This window comes from Branchiostoma lanceolatum, chromosome 16 (assembly GCF_035083965.1).
Source record: "Branchiostoma lanceolatum isolate klBraLanc5 chromosome 16, klBraLanc5.hap2, whole genome shotgun sequence".
Lineage (NCBI taxonomy): Eukaryota > Metazoa > Chordata > Leptocardii > Amphioxiformes > Branchiostomatidae > Branchiostoma > Branchiostoma lanceolatum.
The window spans coordinates 14,475,260-14,491,020 of NC_089737.1; the positions used below are offsets into that span (position 1 = coordinate 14,475,260).

At 41.5% G+C, this 15,761-nt stretch overlaps 2 protein-coding genes across 2 annotated transcripts; one reads left to right on the top strand and one right to left on the bottom strand.

Annotated features, from left to right (window-relative positions):
• Window positions 1–1,116: 1,116 nt before the first annotated feature.
• LOC136421502 (GPI mannosyltransferase 4-like) lies at window positions 1,117–4,330 on the bottom strand. Its single transcript, XM_066408831.1, has 2 exons — window positions 4,205–4,330; window positions 1,117–3,637 (listed from the first exon to the last, which is right to left on the bottom strand). The coding sequence occupies exons 1-2, from the start codon at window positions 4,320–4,322 to the stop codon at window positions 1,794–1,796; spliced, it is 1,962 nt and encodes a 653-aa protein (XP_066264928.1). The 5' UTR covers window positions 4,323–4,330; the 3' UTR covers window positions 1,117–1,793.
• A 3,916-nt stretch (window positions 4,331–8,246) lies between these two features.
• LOC136421503 (uncharacterized) lies at window positions 8,247–12,997 on the top strand. Its single transcript, XM_066408832.1, has 9 exons — window positions 8,247–8,472; window positions 8,736–8,873; window positions 9,265–9,476; window positions 9,811–10,285; window positions 10,608–10,670; window positions 10,923–11,014; window positions 11,339–11,536; window positions 12,056–12,172; window positions 12,482–12,997. The coding sequence occupies exons 1-9, from the start codon at window positions 8,247–8,249 to the stop codon at window positions 12,995–12,997; spliced, it is 2,037 nt and encodes a 678-aa protein (XP_066264929.1).
• The last annotated feature ends 2,764 nt before the right edge of the window (window positions 12,998–15,761 follow it).

Consider the following 15,761-nt stretch of genomic DNA (forward strand, 5'->3'; position numbering starts at 1 on the left):
AAAGATTCCCGCAGCATACGTAAGTATTTGTGGTATCATTTGTGGTATCATAACGACCCAAGCTCGTCTCTAATGGCATTGTGCACCATGAAAAGAAAGGTGGTCCCAAAATGGACACAAGATAGCGAAACTCTCGGAACCTTTTCGAACACCCTGTGAACCTTCCGACATTAGTAAGACTTGAAAAACCCCATGATCCATTGTGGTTATTGCCCCGCAACCCCATCTTATATTCCCATGAACAAGAAGAAATTTAGCCATGAAATGTTTTTCATCAGATCACACCACACCCTAACTAACCTCTTACGGTAACGTGGGTATGCAGTTTCTGCCGAACTGTCAAAACACTACTTTATTGGGAGGGACTGTACTTCGGTTGGGTATCGACAGGTGGTGTCTGACATGAAACTGGTATTGGTTCACCATAGGAGCACAGCAGAGTTGTTTATGGTTAGAATCAAAAGATTGTGAGCTCGACTTTTCAGCATGCCTAATATTTTGCTCTCGGGATGGGTACTTTACACATCTTTCCTCAATCCACGCAGATGTAAATGAGTACATAGCTTCAGTTAGAGACATCCTCTTGGAAGTGACGTATAGGCGGAAGTCTTGTATTTCAATACCATCTGCTTGGATATACATTTACCCATGACCTGTTTTTCAGGCGTTCCTGGATACATACATACAGATACCTTTTAAATAAGACATAATGATAAAGAGATATTAGCCACGCGTTTGGGTAAAAAAAAAACGGCCGTCGCATCTGTATCAATGTGATATAACACAAGGATGTAATAACAAGCTAAGAAACTCAAATATCATATTTAGCTTATGAAACAACACACAATCCATTAGATATATTTCATACTGATAAACCATAAAATGATAACAACCAAACAATAATAATCAATAAATAGCCATGAGCTGGTCTAAAACATCATTGCATCTATATCTTAGTACAGTAGTATAAAACACAGGTATCATGACAAATTCAAACATCAGATTGAGCTTATAAAACAACAAAGCAAGCCATTGCAATGTTGATATATATGGACAGTAATTCAATATTTCATAATGACCATACACAGGTATTCTCTTGTTCATCACAACATTCTTAATGTTCAACTGTGTACTGAATGTAACAATTACAAAATAAAATTCTCATCACAAATCGTAAATGCGCATCAATTTACTTCACCCCCATACTTCCAATGGATGGAAACCGTTGAGCGTCTAAAATGAACTGATATCACTGACTTTATGAATTGAATATGATCATGATGTAAACGTATGATTTGTAACACAACAAAACACACAAAAGTTACAAAATACACTTCTAAATCAATTGAACTACTAAGGCCAAGTTCATTCTGTTATTTGGATGACATTCTCTGGGCACTCAAAGCGAACAAAAAAGTAATGGGCAAAATAAATACAAGAGTTGCCTTCATTATAAAATCTAAGCAGTCAGGAACGTTGACTGTAAAATGAAACAGGTAACTGAACACACAAAAGATGGTATACCAAACAATAAATTATTCATTTCTTCTTCATCTTCTTAGACTTTGGAATTGACTAAGACGTTCTACGACATTATCATCCGTTTTCAATTTTTTTTGCTGCTATTTACGGCATATATTTGCTCATTTTGCAGCTTCCTTGTACGATTTACAGTATGGTCACAAACGTTTTTTTTGGGGAGGGGGCCGAAAATTGATGCGAGCGGGGATGTCATCCATGTTATCATATCAACATGGCCTAACTGAGGTTTTGACCACTCAATGGTCGCCACCTCAGTTGAAAGGGGGAATAAACTCGTAAAGATTCAGCCCAAATGTGCACCTTAGTCGCTCAAGCAGAGAAGTGTTCTTTCCAGTTTGGACATGTACAATATCCAACACATTAGGAGGATCCTCCATACTTAAGTGCGGAAAGAACACCTCTCGCAAAACTAGATCTATGTTACTTTCATGATTACGAATTTCTTCATGAAGCGAGTGGGGAGAGACTACATAGATATGAGTATGGTTCTTAACGAGCTCATCTTGGTACAAAGTTGTCAGCTCGCTGAAAAGAACTTCAGTTGGCGCACCTGCTAGATCATGCAAATGAACATCTGGCCCCACGTTGCCATTGGTCGCTTCTTCTAACACGTGACCAACGTTCTGATTGGTTGTTTGGTTGCCATGGATCCCGAGTAGATACGTCGGTGGCATGTACGTATGAAAGTAGACGATATGCACATTCTGTGTAGAGTTTTGCTGCCGCACTAGTTTATGCAAGTGAAGCAAGGACGGAACGACCCCGCCTTGGTGCAAAACTCCAAACAGAATGCCACAGAAAACATTACCAATTACAAACCCGACTGAAAGGAGTTTGTTAAGCTTGCCTCTTGTCCAAGTGATCTTGCGGTGATGTGCCAACACAAGAGGAATGATACAAGGGGAAATGAACCTCGGTTCCTGGTGAGCAACCGCGGACAAGATGAAGATAGGAATGAAGTAAGACAGAAGGAAGAATATCTCTAAGTCAACTTCTTTTACACGACGGATTCTGGCCAACATTTTAGCGTCTTCATCAATAGTTGCATGATCCTTTATGAAAGAGTGAGATTTAGTTGAAGTTGCCTTACGTTTACTGTTCTGCGCCGTGGTTTTATTATTACCTTCTTTAAAACTACTGAACAGTTTTGTGACAAAACCAAAGGCATCCAGAAAAGCGAGGATGGCGAGTACACCAAACAAGAGTGGGGTGTTAACAACAAGATGAGTTATTCTGGGGTGTAAACCGTGTTCCTTGACCTTCGATGTATCGATATTATATCTCAAGAAGTTCCAAGGTGTGACAGTAAGGTTCTGAAAAAGACTTGAAGGTGACTGAAGGAATGTGTCCATTGTTAAAGAGTGGACGTCGAAAGAACCGAAATACATGGAGTCACAAACAACAAAGATGGCAGTTGTCACTATCGCTCCCGGTAGTAACTGTAGTGCTTTAAGAATCCCTTCTTTCAGGTTCCAGCCTTTGCTCGGGTGGAACGCCCAGTATAACGTTGGAACCAGGGCAAAAGCAGGGAACGCCGGCCGATTGAAACACCCTACCACAATTAGCACGGACAACAGAACTGAATGCGAATTGGAGGAATGTCTCTCACCAACTCTATCGGACACAAAGTTTTCAGATTTTGCACCTTTGACCCGATTTTCCCTCTCGCTTGTTTGAGGTTCTTCATCTTTGAAAGAGTCGAAGACAAGAGCAAGAACGGCTGCGAACAGGACAGCCTCAAGTGTGTTAGAAAACGTTCGAGTGAAAAAGACAAGAGTCACATAAGAGGCGGAAAACACCGCAAGGCACTTGAATTTATCCATCCCCGCACCCAAGCGCTGTCCCTTGCTCCCAGTACATGTATTACATACCTTCCACAGACAAAAGTCTATGAAGAAAGAAAGAATTGTCGTCCAAAGCCTTGGTGCAATCAAAAGACTATAAGCGCTAAGTTCTGACAGTAGCCCTAAGTAGTTGATGGTCTTCAGGACGAGGAAAGGTATTCCTGAGGCGAGGAAAGGGAGCACAGGTGACCGTATCGGGAAGTCTTCGTCCCACTCCCACGTTTCACGCACCTTGTAGTTCAAAACCTTTCCTGTGAACATAAAGAATGATAGAAAATCATCATTGAAAAATGACTTCCACATTTACATGATATATGCATGTACTAATCTCCAAGCATATCTCCACGGTGCCAAAATCGTACAAGCTAGCCAGAGAAGCTCCAGTCAGCCAGGGAAGTTATCAGGCACCGGATTGCAAAACAAAAATTCTTTCTGCCAGTTGGATACGGTCTTTGCAACCGTTAGGTCTGCTTGGAGACTATGCATGTACACCTTTAATCAACTGACACAGGTCATAATGTTGGCAGTCCAATCATTTACCACTTGTAAGAATGATGGCACTTTTGCATTAATTATGCAAATAAGGAATCTTTTTGCAAAATTGGTATCTGTTAATGTTCCACCTGCCATAAACTACATATGTTACATATATAATGGAAAACACTGCAAATATAGATTTGTATTAGTATGCCATAATTACCTGGCTTATTTCATGTATACAAATTTATATGGCTTTAACCAACCACCATGGCGGACAATACCTACGTCATTGCTATGTATAGTCACGTGAATGCAAACACCATATAAGGAATCCTGACCTGCCATGACCTCTGGTGACTGGAAGAACTCGTCGGGATGGATGTAGCCAGACTGAGGCAGGAGGACCCAGGCCACACGGAGGACGGACAGGACCAGCCAGATAGTTCTCGTATCCATAGTGTAGCAATCTTCATCGACAAAAAAGGAAAGGAAAGTGATCTCGAACCAGTTTAGCTCAAATGATCTCAATGAACAGATGAGCTAATCTTCCACTAGTCGAGACAGGAAGACAGACATGTCATTGATACAATACGAAAATACAGTAAACTAGTTTCTAAAAACGAGTCAAGTAAGAGTTGAACGTTACTGGACATCTTTAATTTTCCATTAAGCGCTGCCAATATCTCCCCATGTAGACCCTCAGGACTAGCCTCCTTCGCGGGCCTTGACGCAATTTCTTACACGGGCCAAGGTTCTTTAATGCCGGCAAGGGACTTTCGCCGAGGGACGGCTGCCTTTCTATCCAGAAAGAAAGGATAGAAAGGCGGTCGTCCTTTGGCGGGATAACTCCCTCTGCGGCGAAAGTCCCTTGCCGGCGTTAGAGAACCTTGGCCCGTGTAGGAAATCGCGTCAAGGCCCGCGAACCGCCCCACCCCCCACCCCCCGCGAAGGAGGCTACCTCAGGACAACAAAGGTCTCACTACATACGACATATCAGATAAGGGGTGTCATGCCTGGGTCGAATGGAAGACTATTTGATTTAAGGTTGATATTTGATTGTTATACACACAGTTAAATATGCCCTTTTGACCATCCTCAGCAGCCAACAAAACCCGTTATGCTTAGGTCACAATTAGTAAAAGGGGCCGTGCCGGACAGTTTTTCTCACTTTCGGGCTATTACCGGGTTGATACCGGGCTAAATGGGATCGAGATGCCGGTTCAATCCTGCGTAGGTCAACTCGGTTGAGGCTGCACACGTTTTTCGGAAGGGGCGTAAAATGGCTGACCCCTGATCGAGGACATACCTTGAGCACGTTAAAGGGGAGGGCCAGCAAACCCTCCCTGTAAAAATATACACTCCTACTGAAACAGCAAGGAAACATACTGTCCTATGTGCCACTAAGCACTACAAGGGTCTGAACGAAAGAACGGACAGGGAACGTATCATACCTTTGTTATGTCGCGAAATTCAGATGTTTGTACATGTACAAGTGTTCCTCCGCAAGTCGCACCTATGCCTTCGTAGCCTTCGTTTGCAACATTTACCACACCCTTTCAACGCAGTTAGGGACAGTTCACTGATGCTGGCAAAGTTGTCCTGTGGTTAGGGTTGTTGACTTGGAGTTTAAAGGTCATGGGTTCCAAATTCCAATTTAAACATTGGGGAACACCACGTGCAAAAACTGTACATGAACACTACGAAGTTTCCCGCGGTATACGCAGGCAAGATTCATGGTTATCAAATACATCAATGACCAAACCATGAAAAAGAAAGGTGGTCCCAAAATTACTCCGTGTAAACACCAGAGAGTTAAACTCTCGGAAACTATAGATGTACCCTTCTAATCTTTGGACTTGAAAAACGCCTTAACATTGTGGTTATTGCACCACAAGCTCATCTCATATTCCAAAGATGAAGAAGAAATTTTCCCTTGAAATGTTTTTGATCAGATCACACCACATACTAACTAGTCTTATACGGTAACGTGGGTATATAATTTCTCCCGAACTCTGTCAAAACACTACTTTATTGGGAGGGACTGCAGTTCGGTTGGGTATCGACAGGTGGTGTCTGACATGAAACTGGTACTGGTTCACCATAGGAGCAGCAGGGTTGTTTATACTTAGAATCTAAGGATTGTGAGCTCGAATTTTCAGCAGACCGAATGTTTAGCCGTTGGGAAAGGCACTTTGGCCATATTTCATCAGTCCACTCAGATGTAAATGAACACCTATAGCTAGCTTCGGTTAGGGACATTCTCTTGGATGTGACGTGTAGGCGGATGTCTCTAGATACTATAGCGGTTTCGGTACATTCGTAGTACAGACTCATGAGATCCATCTACTCGGATTTAGTGGTGCGTACCTAAACCCGAGTTTAGGTTTAGGTTCGGACTCGAGTCCAGAGGTTTAGGTTTAGGTTCGGACTTGAAAGTCCGGACTTGAACCAATGGAATATGTGTGCTACGAATATTTGTTTTCCTGTTTCATGTAAGATTACATATTGGCATATATTTTACATGCAATTTGAAAACTATAATATGCGGAATTATATGCAGTCAGTAATTAATGCAGAAGTTCAGTTATAAACACAAAACAGCAATGTTTTCATATTTTCCAGTGCAAATTTCACGATCTAAGGAAGCTTTAAGATGGTTTAAATCAAAAAGGAGTGTAAAAGTGAGAGGTTTTTTTTTCAAGTCCGGACTTGTTTCCAGATGTTTAGGTTTTTTTGGACTTGAACCTAAATGTTAGGAACAGGTCCAGAACAGGTCCGGGGTTTAGGTACGCACCACTACTCGGACTGGAGAATACACGAAATACATCTCCAGCTTTCTGTTCCGTGATCCCATTCACTAGCGGCCTCATGCGGTATTAGCAGGTATTACACCAATTCAATATCATATTACATGCTTTTACATGTACAACCAGACAGTACGTGACATATAGCCATGACATTTCACCTCTGACCTGACACAGACAAATCATTCCTGGGCGTCAACCAACAGACGATTCGATAACAAACCGTCCCTTCAATGTTCTTACATTTTACTGGCTACGATTTCAGACAAGAGACAGGAGCAGTGCCCAAAACAAAATCGACAGCCTATTTTTAAAGAAGGGGAAATGCCAGCTATGAGTAATACGCAGCCACTGTAACGTTAGACGTGGCCTTTGTTGATCAACAATACGCCATGCGTGACTTTGGGCGGACACAGCGCACCTTTTCAGCAAGGGATCTATACTCACAAAGGCGATTTTTCAAAGGCAAAGCATGACAAGATTTTCGATCATTTCGTTTCAGTGGTTTGACTGAACTAACTACAAGCGACAAGACTTGGAACATGAAGCCAGGTGACTCATAGAACGGGTATTTCTGCTAGCGGCGATTTCCAAGGGCGCGTCTTCTGTTGTGGCTGACGCAAGACTCGTTATAATATTCCAACACAAATACGTCAGTTCGAATCGTCACGTGAAGATTCTCTTTACCGTTGTACCACCATGGATGCTATTCTATTTACTGTGGTGATAGGAGCGGTCTTGTTGGCGGCCCTTTTCTCTGGAATATGGCATCGACGGTGGATTAAAGGGGCACTACGTATACGGTTTCAAGGTATGTATGATACACTACTCTTAATATAACGTTGTGATGTATACATGTGAGGACAGTTCGTGTTATTATGCTGTAGCGTCAATTCTTGAAATGCCGACGGATACCCTAAGACCACCGAATTCAAAACAAAAACTGTGGCCTTCTCAAGAAATTCTTGAACACCTGGACATCTGAAGTGTGCAGGCGTGGGTTAGGGGAGTCTTGTGCCAGTGTTAGTCAATTCTCATCCAAAGTGCCTACATGTGACAGCTTATATGTTTCATCAGTATGTATTTCCAATGAGGGCAATTTGTCTTATCTCTGACAAAGTCTAAAGCGGTAGAAAGATTAGAGATTGCCGATAAACTCGGCCGCATAACACAGAACGTTGCGTGTAAACAAGCCCTGAACTGGTAGCGACACTTCCGGGTGGTATTGTTTTCGTGCATGTCTCTCTCTGAATAATTCATGGTGCGTGGAAACTACCGAAAGTGAAGGGGGATTCCCCGCTAGGAGACATGAAAGGGAAAGTGGTGACGTCATTACTTGTATACTCAGTCCAGATTACAAGCCTCAGGAAGGTTTATCTCCAAGCAGATGTAAGGGTGAAAGAACGGTACATTTTCTGACTGGCGTGGAGCCAAATTCATTTAGGTATACTAGAAACCTCCAAGCAGTGATGGAGCAAACATTCGGCAACCTGGAAAATATGGAAATTATCCATGACGCAAGATTCTTGATATCAAAGCTTATAGCTCATTGGTTGATCGTTTATGACGTAACTAGATGACGTATGGTTTCTGTTTTGCAGATGGAATTGATCACGATTATAAAGATGATGAGAGAGAACCTAACAACCAACATGGTCCAGAACCACATAGCAGTGAAGATGAACAAACTGAGGAAGATACTCCAGAACAAGAACACTCGGAACGTCTTCAAGATGGAGCTGTCTGTGAAAGAAAAGTTGATTACGACTTAAAAGACACCATAGATGTGACAGAAACACAAGGTACTTTTATTTCAAACAAACACGTCTACGTAATAACCTGTATATGTATTCAACATCACCAAGAAACGACAAGAAGTCGAATCTAGTATTATATTAGTTTTATAACCCATGTTTTAGATTAGTATCATCATCATCATCTTTACCACCACCACCACCATCATCATCATCACCACCACCATCATCATCATCATCATCATCACCATCATCATCATCATCATCATCATCATTATCATAATTTATCATTATCACGATGTTTTACACAGCAGCCGTAACTGAGATGAGTGACGTAGGAACTGAGATGCAGTGCGTCAACTACGTCACCGACTCCACCAACGTCAGCATCCTCACCGTGGGCGCCAACTCCGTGGTGCATTATGGGATACCTGAACAACCACCTGTCGGTACGTTGGGTTATTTCATTCGGAAACTTGACAGGGGGCGATTAGATTTTTCGAAAAATTTCAAAGCCAAATATTGTTCACGCTCAGATTTATCGTAAAACTAAATTTGTCTTGTTTCAAACAATGCTGTAAATGTATGATGCATAGAGGAGAGGGTTTTATAAGCATCCTAGATAGATCTAATAATCATCATGTCGAGCTGCTCTGCTCGTGTCTTCTGATCCTTTATGATGTTTTCTGAAGTTTGTTGAGGTCGGCCAACATGTGAACATATGTGACTAAGATGATAGATGAATGGATAGATACAATGGAGATTGAACTATAATTGAAAGACATGTTGAATTGGGGAATAATTGAAAGACTTTGTAATCTTATTTTTTTCATGGTTTAGAACATGAGGCGCCCACCCCTGTACTATGCATCGTGCACAAGCCCGTTGGTCCGATCCTGTCGGCCCGTAGAAGGTCACGTGATCCCGACCCTGAGGCGGACTGTCGTCTGTTGGTCGGCGTAAAATATGACGTCACCAGTAATGAGTTCATGACCTTGACCTTCAGCGAGAACCTGTCGAACGGCATTGTGGGAATGGATATCAATGACCCGGTATGTCTTTTAAACTCTTTGCATGTAGGCAAATATTAAGCGGGAAAACATTTGCAAGTTATACCGTTTTTAGCATTGAATTAACAGTGGCTTCACGTATAGACAAAAGTAACAAATGATAATGTAAGTAATAGGTAATAATCAACTATCACATTGCCATTCACATACAACCCGCGATGGCCATGGAATCATTTTCATGGACACTTAATGGGTGAGATTGTTATTCGATGAAAGTTACGAATTTTAAGAACTTACAACTCTGCAAACTTGTCTATACCTTATTGTTCATACCACCAATTTGTACAATACATCCTTTGATTTTTCTACCCCACAGTCGCGCCAGTATCTCATAGACGTGACCTCTATCAGTCACGTGTCCAGTGATGACCACTCTGAGAGGCCGTCGCGTTGCCAGTACTGCCCTTTACTCCCCGACCAGTCGCAAATAACCCTGACCAGAAACATTTGCGGCTTTTGGTTACGCTTCTTCGGATCAGCTACCACCTTTGACGTGTCCCTCGGCCTTCGAGTCGCCAAACTTCGGAATGACGGGACATTTCCGAAAACGCCCGAAGACACGACGACTGATTCCGAGACCATAGAACTCGTTGACGAAGTTACGATTAGCATCGAAACTTGCAGCGCTCGCAGGAGACGGAAGAACAACCCGGAAAGGGAAGTGAAAGACAGAGATGGCGAGGATTTGAAGACGACCAGATGGAAAGATGTTTGGATCCATGAATCAAAAGAGAAAACAGACAGCTCATGTGCTCTCGTCTCAAGAATGATGGGGCGCACAAAACGAACAGGTACACATGTAATAATTGTAAATCCCTTTTGGCTAGAGTCTGCAATGAACTATTGACTTAAACCAAATACTTGACAGACCGCTCAAAGATTTGTATCTAGATTTGATGTCTTTTAAATCATACTTTTAAAACCTACATCAGTTTCCAATTATGAAATCAAGGATGAAACAAATTCAGTTTTGCCCCTGCACGGCCTATGCGCACTTTGTTTAGAAATACTACAAAAAATACTGATTGAATAGTGTTTCTAACGTTAAAGTAAGATCTTACCATCTTAATTTTGTCTGGTGATATGTAATGTATTTTCGTTGTTCTGTCACAGGAAGTCTTAAGACAAAAGCGTATGGCACCATCTTGAGCCGGTTGGAGACGTTGGGAGAAGAAGGTAAGTGCATCTTAAGAATCTTTGTTCGCGCACTGTTGTCACCTAGGTTGTACGATTGTATATTTGATTCGCAGTGGCAGCATGGAGTCTTTTTACTACAAATTCTGAAAACAAGAAAACTTTGCCGACCTTTAGCTTTATACCATCAAGGCAAAAACTTTGTGACCATGTAAAACTTCATCGCCTTTGCTTTTTGTATCACCGAGAGCTCCCACTATAATGTAAATGAGACGATGATATTTTTGTTTTCAGGGAACTGGGCAGAATTTGATTATTTCTCTGCTCAACTGGTGAAAACCTACGGAAGAAAAGACGTGGATCTGTACCTAGTCGTCGTGTTGGAGGTGAGCAGTTTTATTTTTGATTTACTTGCATCACCCGTACCAGGGGATGCAAACCAGCTTCGGGACTTTTTGAAGATCAGGGAACACCTTTTTGAATACGCTTGTAATTTTTGAGTCGACATCAAATTTTATCCAGTATATAATATGTTCCCTGGACACAGTGGATAACAGCCCACTGCCCCTCAAATAGACAATAGTAAAGGTATACTTTTTACCTTTATATGTAATATATTGTCATCAATATACATTCAATTCATATCATTTATATCATCCTTCCCTCCTGCCTTCATTTCTTCCTTCATTCCTTCATTCATCTATTCACAGCAAGCCTTCGCGGAGTACTACAAGCGGAACCTGGGAGCGGCCGTGACCATCGCCAAAGGCGCGCTGAAGACACTGAAGAAGAGACCTGCTGACAACACGACCATGCTGGCGGGGCGCACCTACTACCTGCTGTCCGCCATCTACCAGGTCGCCAGGAAGTACGGAGTGGCCGAGAGGTGTATGGAGCATGCGCAACAGGTGTGGTATACCAACATTATATATATATATATCACGATAGACGGGATAACTTTCGATACGGGTCCGTATTTTACTGTATTGTCCCGGCTTCGAAGTCGTATTGCATGGGCTTCCATGGAATGCTTCTATGTGGTGTATGAAATTCAATAGATTTCATTTGTTGCATGAATGTATAGAAACACGAATATTCAAGAAATATTCTGTTGTTCAGATGGTTTGTTCATCTTGCTCATAATGCCTATATGTTAGGAATCAAAAGATTAAACAGATTGCTGTATTTTCATTCCATGCTACTCGTACAGAGACTGTTGTACAGTAGATTAGCAGTATTTTAGAACTGTTGTAAAAAAAACAAAAGGTGCCGCAACTTGTATTTTTTATAGTTGTTGAGAAATCTCTATCTCTCTAATACCAAGGTGTCTTCACTCCTAATGAGGAACCCCTCCTCCGCCTCATTCACTGTCGGTCTATTTCTGTCTATATGTATATACATGTGTGATAAAACTGTTTTTCCCACAGGCTTTGTCGGATTTTGAAATCGGCGAGGACACAGGTAACGCCTGTTACAACAAAGGCTCGCTGTACACCGACATCATAGCGAACGACAGCTGCCCCTCCGACAGGATGTTCGATGAGGTAAGAGCTTCAACCGGCCCTTGGAAAGCTAAAATATTTTGATTATTTGCTTGTTTTAGCCTTTGTTTACTCATAACAAAGTCATATCGACCAACCGACCGCTTTTTATTGAGGTCATGAAGGAATATGTAAAGGTCAGAGAAAATATGAAAATGATTCAAATTATAGTTGTCCTAAATCCCGAATACGTCATATGCCATATGCATATGGTCCTAATGAATGAAATTTCAACTCTAATTTTGGTATCGAACCTTCACCTGAAAAGCCAAATAACTTGTATCATTTTTTGTCATTTGTATTATTTCAAAGGTCCGTGAAAGCCTAGAGTTGGCCATCTGCCACTGGCGGAAGGACCCGTCGGGCTGCGTAGCGCATCAGCGGCGGGCCCACACGAAGCTTGCCTCGGCTCTTCTCGTCTGCGACTCACAGCAAGGTCGGGCCCGAAGCGTCAACCCGAGGAATGTCGAAGCCGCCCGAAAGAGCATCGAGACCGTGCGTAAAGAGCTTTGGCAAGGCATGCCGAAGCGAGGGCGCTGCCGCTTTCTACTGACTGAATCTGATCTGTACTACAGGGAAAAGGGGTACACCCTCTCACAGGAGAAGGCACAAGAAGCACGACATCTTGCTGAGGAGTGTGGCTTCAAGCTCGAAAAAGACATGGCGGAGCAACGATTGGTGAATCTCGCCAGTTGCCAACGTTCGATTCCGACACGTACAGTAACATGTACCACAAGTCAACTGTTGAATGGTGTCGCACTTGGAGATTCAACTTTGGGGTCATCAATGGCTAGCCCACAAGACACTTCATCCGAACAACATTCTTAATAAGTGACCCCTCCAGAGGAAAAATCGGTCGGCTGACGAGTCTACGAGCCCTAGATTACAGTTTTAGTTTTGGCAGAACTACGCCCGGTGTTCTCACGATCATAGCGCGATTTTTAAGGATTAGCCGACGTTCACAGATTACCGAGCCTCGTCCGAACTATTTTTTCAGCTTTCAAAAAATACGATGGAGTCTCTGGCGATACTTTGAAATCTGGTGGCGAACAAGTTTGACTATACATGTAGTTTTAAATCATTGTAAATAATGCTGGTGACATATGAGCTTAAGTATGTAAATGAATGTCTCACGTATTTTAAATGGAAATGAACATATATTAAGCTTTTTGGACATATGCCCTACTTTTGTGCAAAGAAGAGGCTAAAGGCAAGGGAGAATATCATCACTAGTTCCATATCCTTCTTTCTTAAATGTTTTGCCTGTCACCTAATCTCACGACCACTTAAAGAAATTAATTATATATAACGCGTTCTGGACATGCCTTATAAAGAGACCGCCTTAGGAGATCGTCTTGTACATATCTAAGGAAAACAGGGTACTTTCATCTTGAAAATCTTATAACTCAGTGTAGAAGATAATCTTATTTATGCTGTGTATGTTAGGTAACACGTCAAGTTGATATGTTGATATTTCCTGACAGAAGTCACACATGGAGCTGATATTGGGTGTATGCTAAGCATTTCATTCATCAATAAATTAAACATGTGGAACTGTTTGAATCATTGTCTGACATTGAAATCAAAGAAAATGTTAGACCTTAATTTAGGCATTTGTAGATCCATATAATAAATGCAGCAGCGAGAAAGCTGAGAATGATTTAACATACACGATAATTCTTTTTTAACAGAAACATGTATGCGGCTATATGGTAGTTTCCAAGTACCCTTCTATCATTGTAACTATGAAGTATAGTATCTTCATTAATCTACAAATGAGATACAACTAGAACTCTGAGGCAGATTGAAGCAAGTATGGTGTCTAATTCGCAATTAACATACAACTACAACACCAAGGCAAATTCAAGCAGACTCAAGATAAATAGAGTGTCTTTTCAATTGCTTCTCTCTCTTGCCAGTCTTTCTCTCTCTCCCCTCTTCCTTTCTCCAAGTCTCATTGCCCAGTTCTTTCTTGTTGATCCTGTTCTTTAGCAATGTCTTGAGTCCTTGCCGTCCCTTCTTGCTGCTCTGTCCTGTCCCCAGCTGTAGACGAGGGTACATCCTTTAGTTCCTCCCTCCTGTACTTCTCCAGAAGTGGTTTGTAGATGTACAGTCCTGTCACCCAGCCTATGCCCAGCACGGCTGCTATCTCCAGCTTACCAAGCCGCATTTTTAATCAGTCTATATATTTGTTTTTTTAGATAAATTTCAGCTACTGCCAACGATGACAGTTTTGTTGTAGTATAAAACTGGCCACTGTATGTCTACTGTATTGTACTGCAGTTCAGATGTCTTCTCTGTCACAAAGAGTGCTGAAAAAATGGGAAAATATGAAGATAACATTTGCTATTATAAATAGTATAAACATGATATCGAAACATAATATTATACCAACCCATGCAGGAATTACATTTTAGAGGTCACACAGTTGAAAACCATGTCACATATCAACAGTTCTTAAGAATGATTTCCCTTTCACCTTTTAAAAGTATGTTAAGTGTAAGAAAGAAGCGGAATGATAACGCCAAAGCTAACATCTGATTGTAAAGGTGCCGTAAAAAAACCTAAACGTCGGATACGCCCCCTCCCCTCCCCTCACGACTAAATGAACAAACACACATTATGTGACGGAACGTTGCTATTCCATACTCAAACACCGCACATTTAACATCAAGATATTGCCTTTTTGAACAGCACAACTTACCAGCGTAATAGGTCGTTCGTTTTAACCAAAACAGAAGAACTTGTAACGAAGGACGACGGAGAAAACCTCCAAGAGCAAGGATAGCTTGACCTCCAGGTACAAAGGTTAGAGGTTAATATTTTACTGCCTGATTATCAAATACGTCATGTTATGGGTTTTGCTATCGTTAACCTGTAAATATGTGCCGATATTTGTCATATTATTATTTTCTATAGCTAATGCTTTTTATTCAAAGGTAATGCAAAAGTGAGTGTCTTAATAGAAGTATTTCAGAGTTCAACAAAGAAAAAAAATGGTTCAAAACTGTATGGCTAAACCACCCACATTGTTTGAATGGTATAACCCAATTTCAAAATGGCTGACGAAGCGGCAAAATTTCTTCAGTTTGGCTGCATTTTGACGATTTAACTGCGTATTTCTTCACACATTCGACTAGAAATGCACTCTATGTGATCCTTAACGTCTTCAGATTGATTCTCTAGCATCTTTTTCGAGTCTGATATCGGCTACGTCACTTAAAGAAGGTAGGTTTTCTATGAGTTTTTTTAAGGGGGGGGGGCGGCACTGTACACTCAGAAACCTGACAAAAGAAGGATACTGGACTAATCTCCAAACGAAAGCTTGCTGAAAAATTATTAAGAAAACGGGACAAATACAAAGCCCAACAAAAACGCCTAAAATCACGTCAAAAACCAGCCGGTGCCGAACCTCTGCTTGGAGAGCTCGAGAGTAATGCTGGACAGCATCTGAAATTATGTCAGTAAATTCACAGAATCTTTTGCTTGGAGTGAATTCTTCAAATCAAATCAATTCTTTAAAAAATTATTCATTCATAGAAAAAAGAGGAAAATAATAAGCAGAGACAATACAATGAATCTGACTGAAGCA

Coding starts and splice junctions, on each gene's coding strand:
- LOC136421502 (XM_066408831.1), bottom strand. CDS start 4,322: ATGGATACGAGAACTATCTGGCTGGTCCTGTCCGTCCTCCGTGTGGCC. Junction 3,638..4,204: donor GTCACCAGAGGTCATGGCAG/GTCAGGATTCCT, acceptor TTATGTTCACAG/GAAAGGTTTTGAACTACAAG.
- LOC136421503 (XM_066408832.1), top strand. CDS start 8,247: ATGACGTATGGTTTCTGTTTTGCAGATGGAATTGATCACGATTATAAA. Junction 8,473..8,735: donor AGATGTGACAGAAACACAAG/GTACTTTTATTT, acceptor TGTTTTACACAG/CAGCCGTAACTGAGATGAGT. Junction 10,671..10,922: donor GGAGACGTTGGGAGAAGAAG/GTAAGTGCATCT, acceptor TTTTGTTTTCAG/GGAACTGGGCAGAATTTGAT.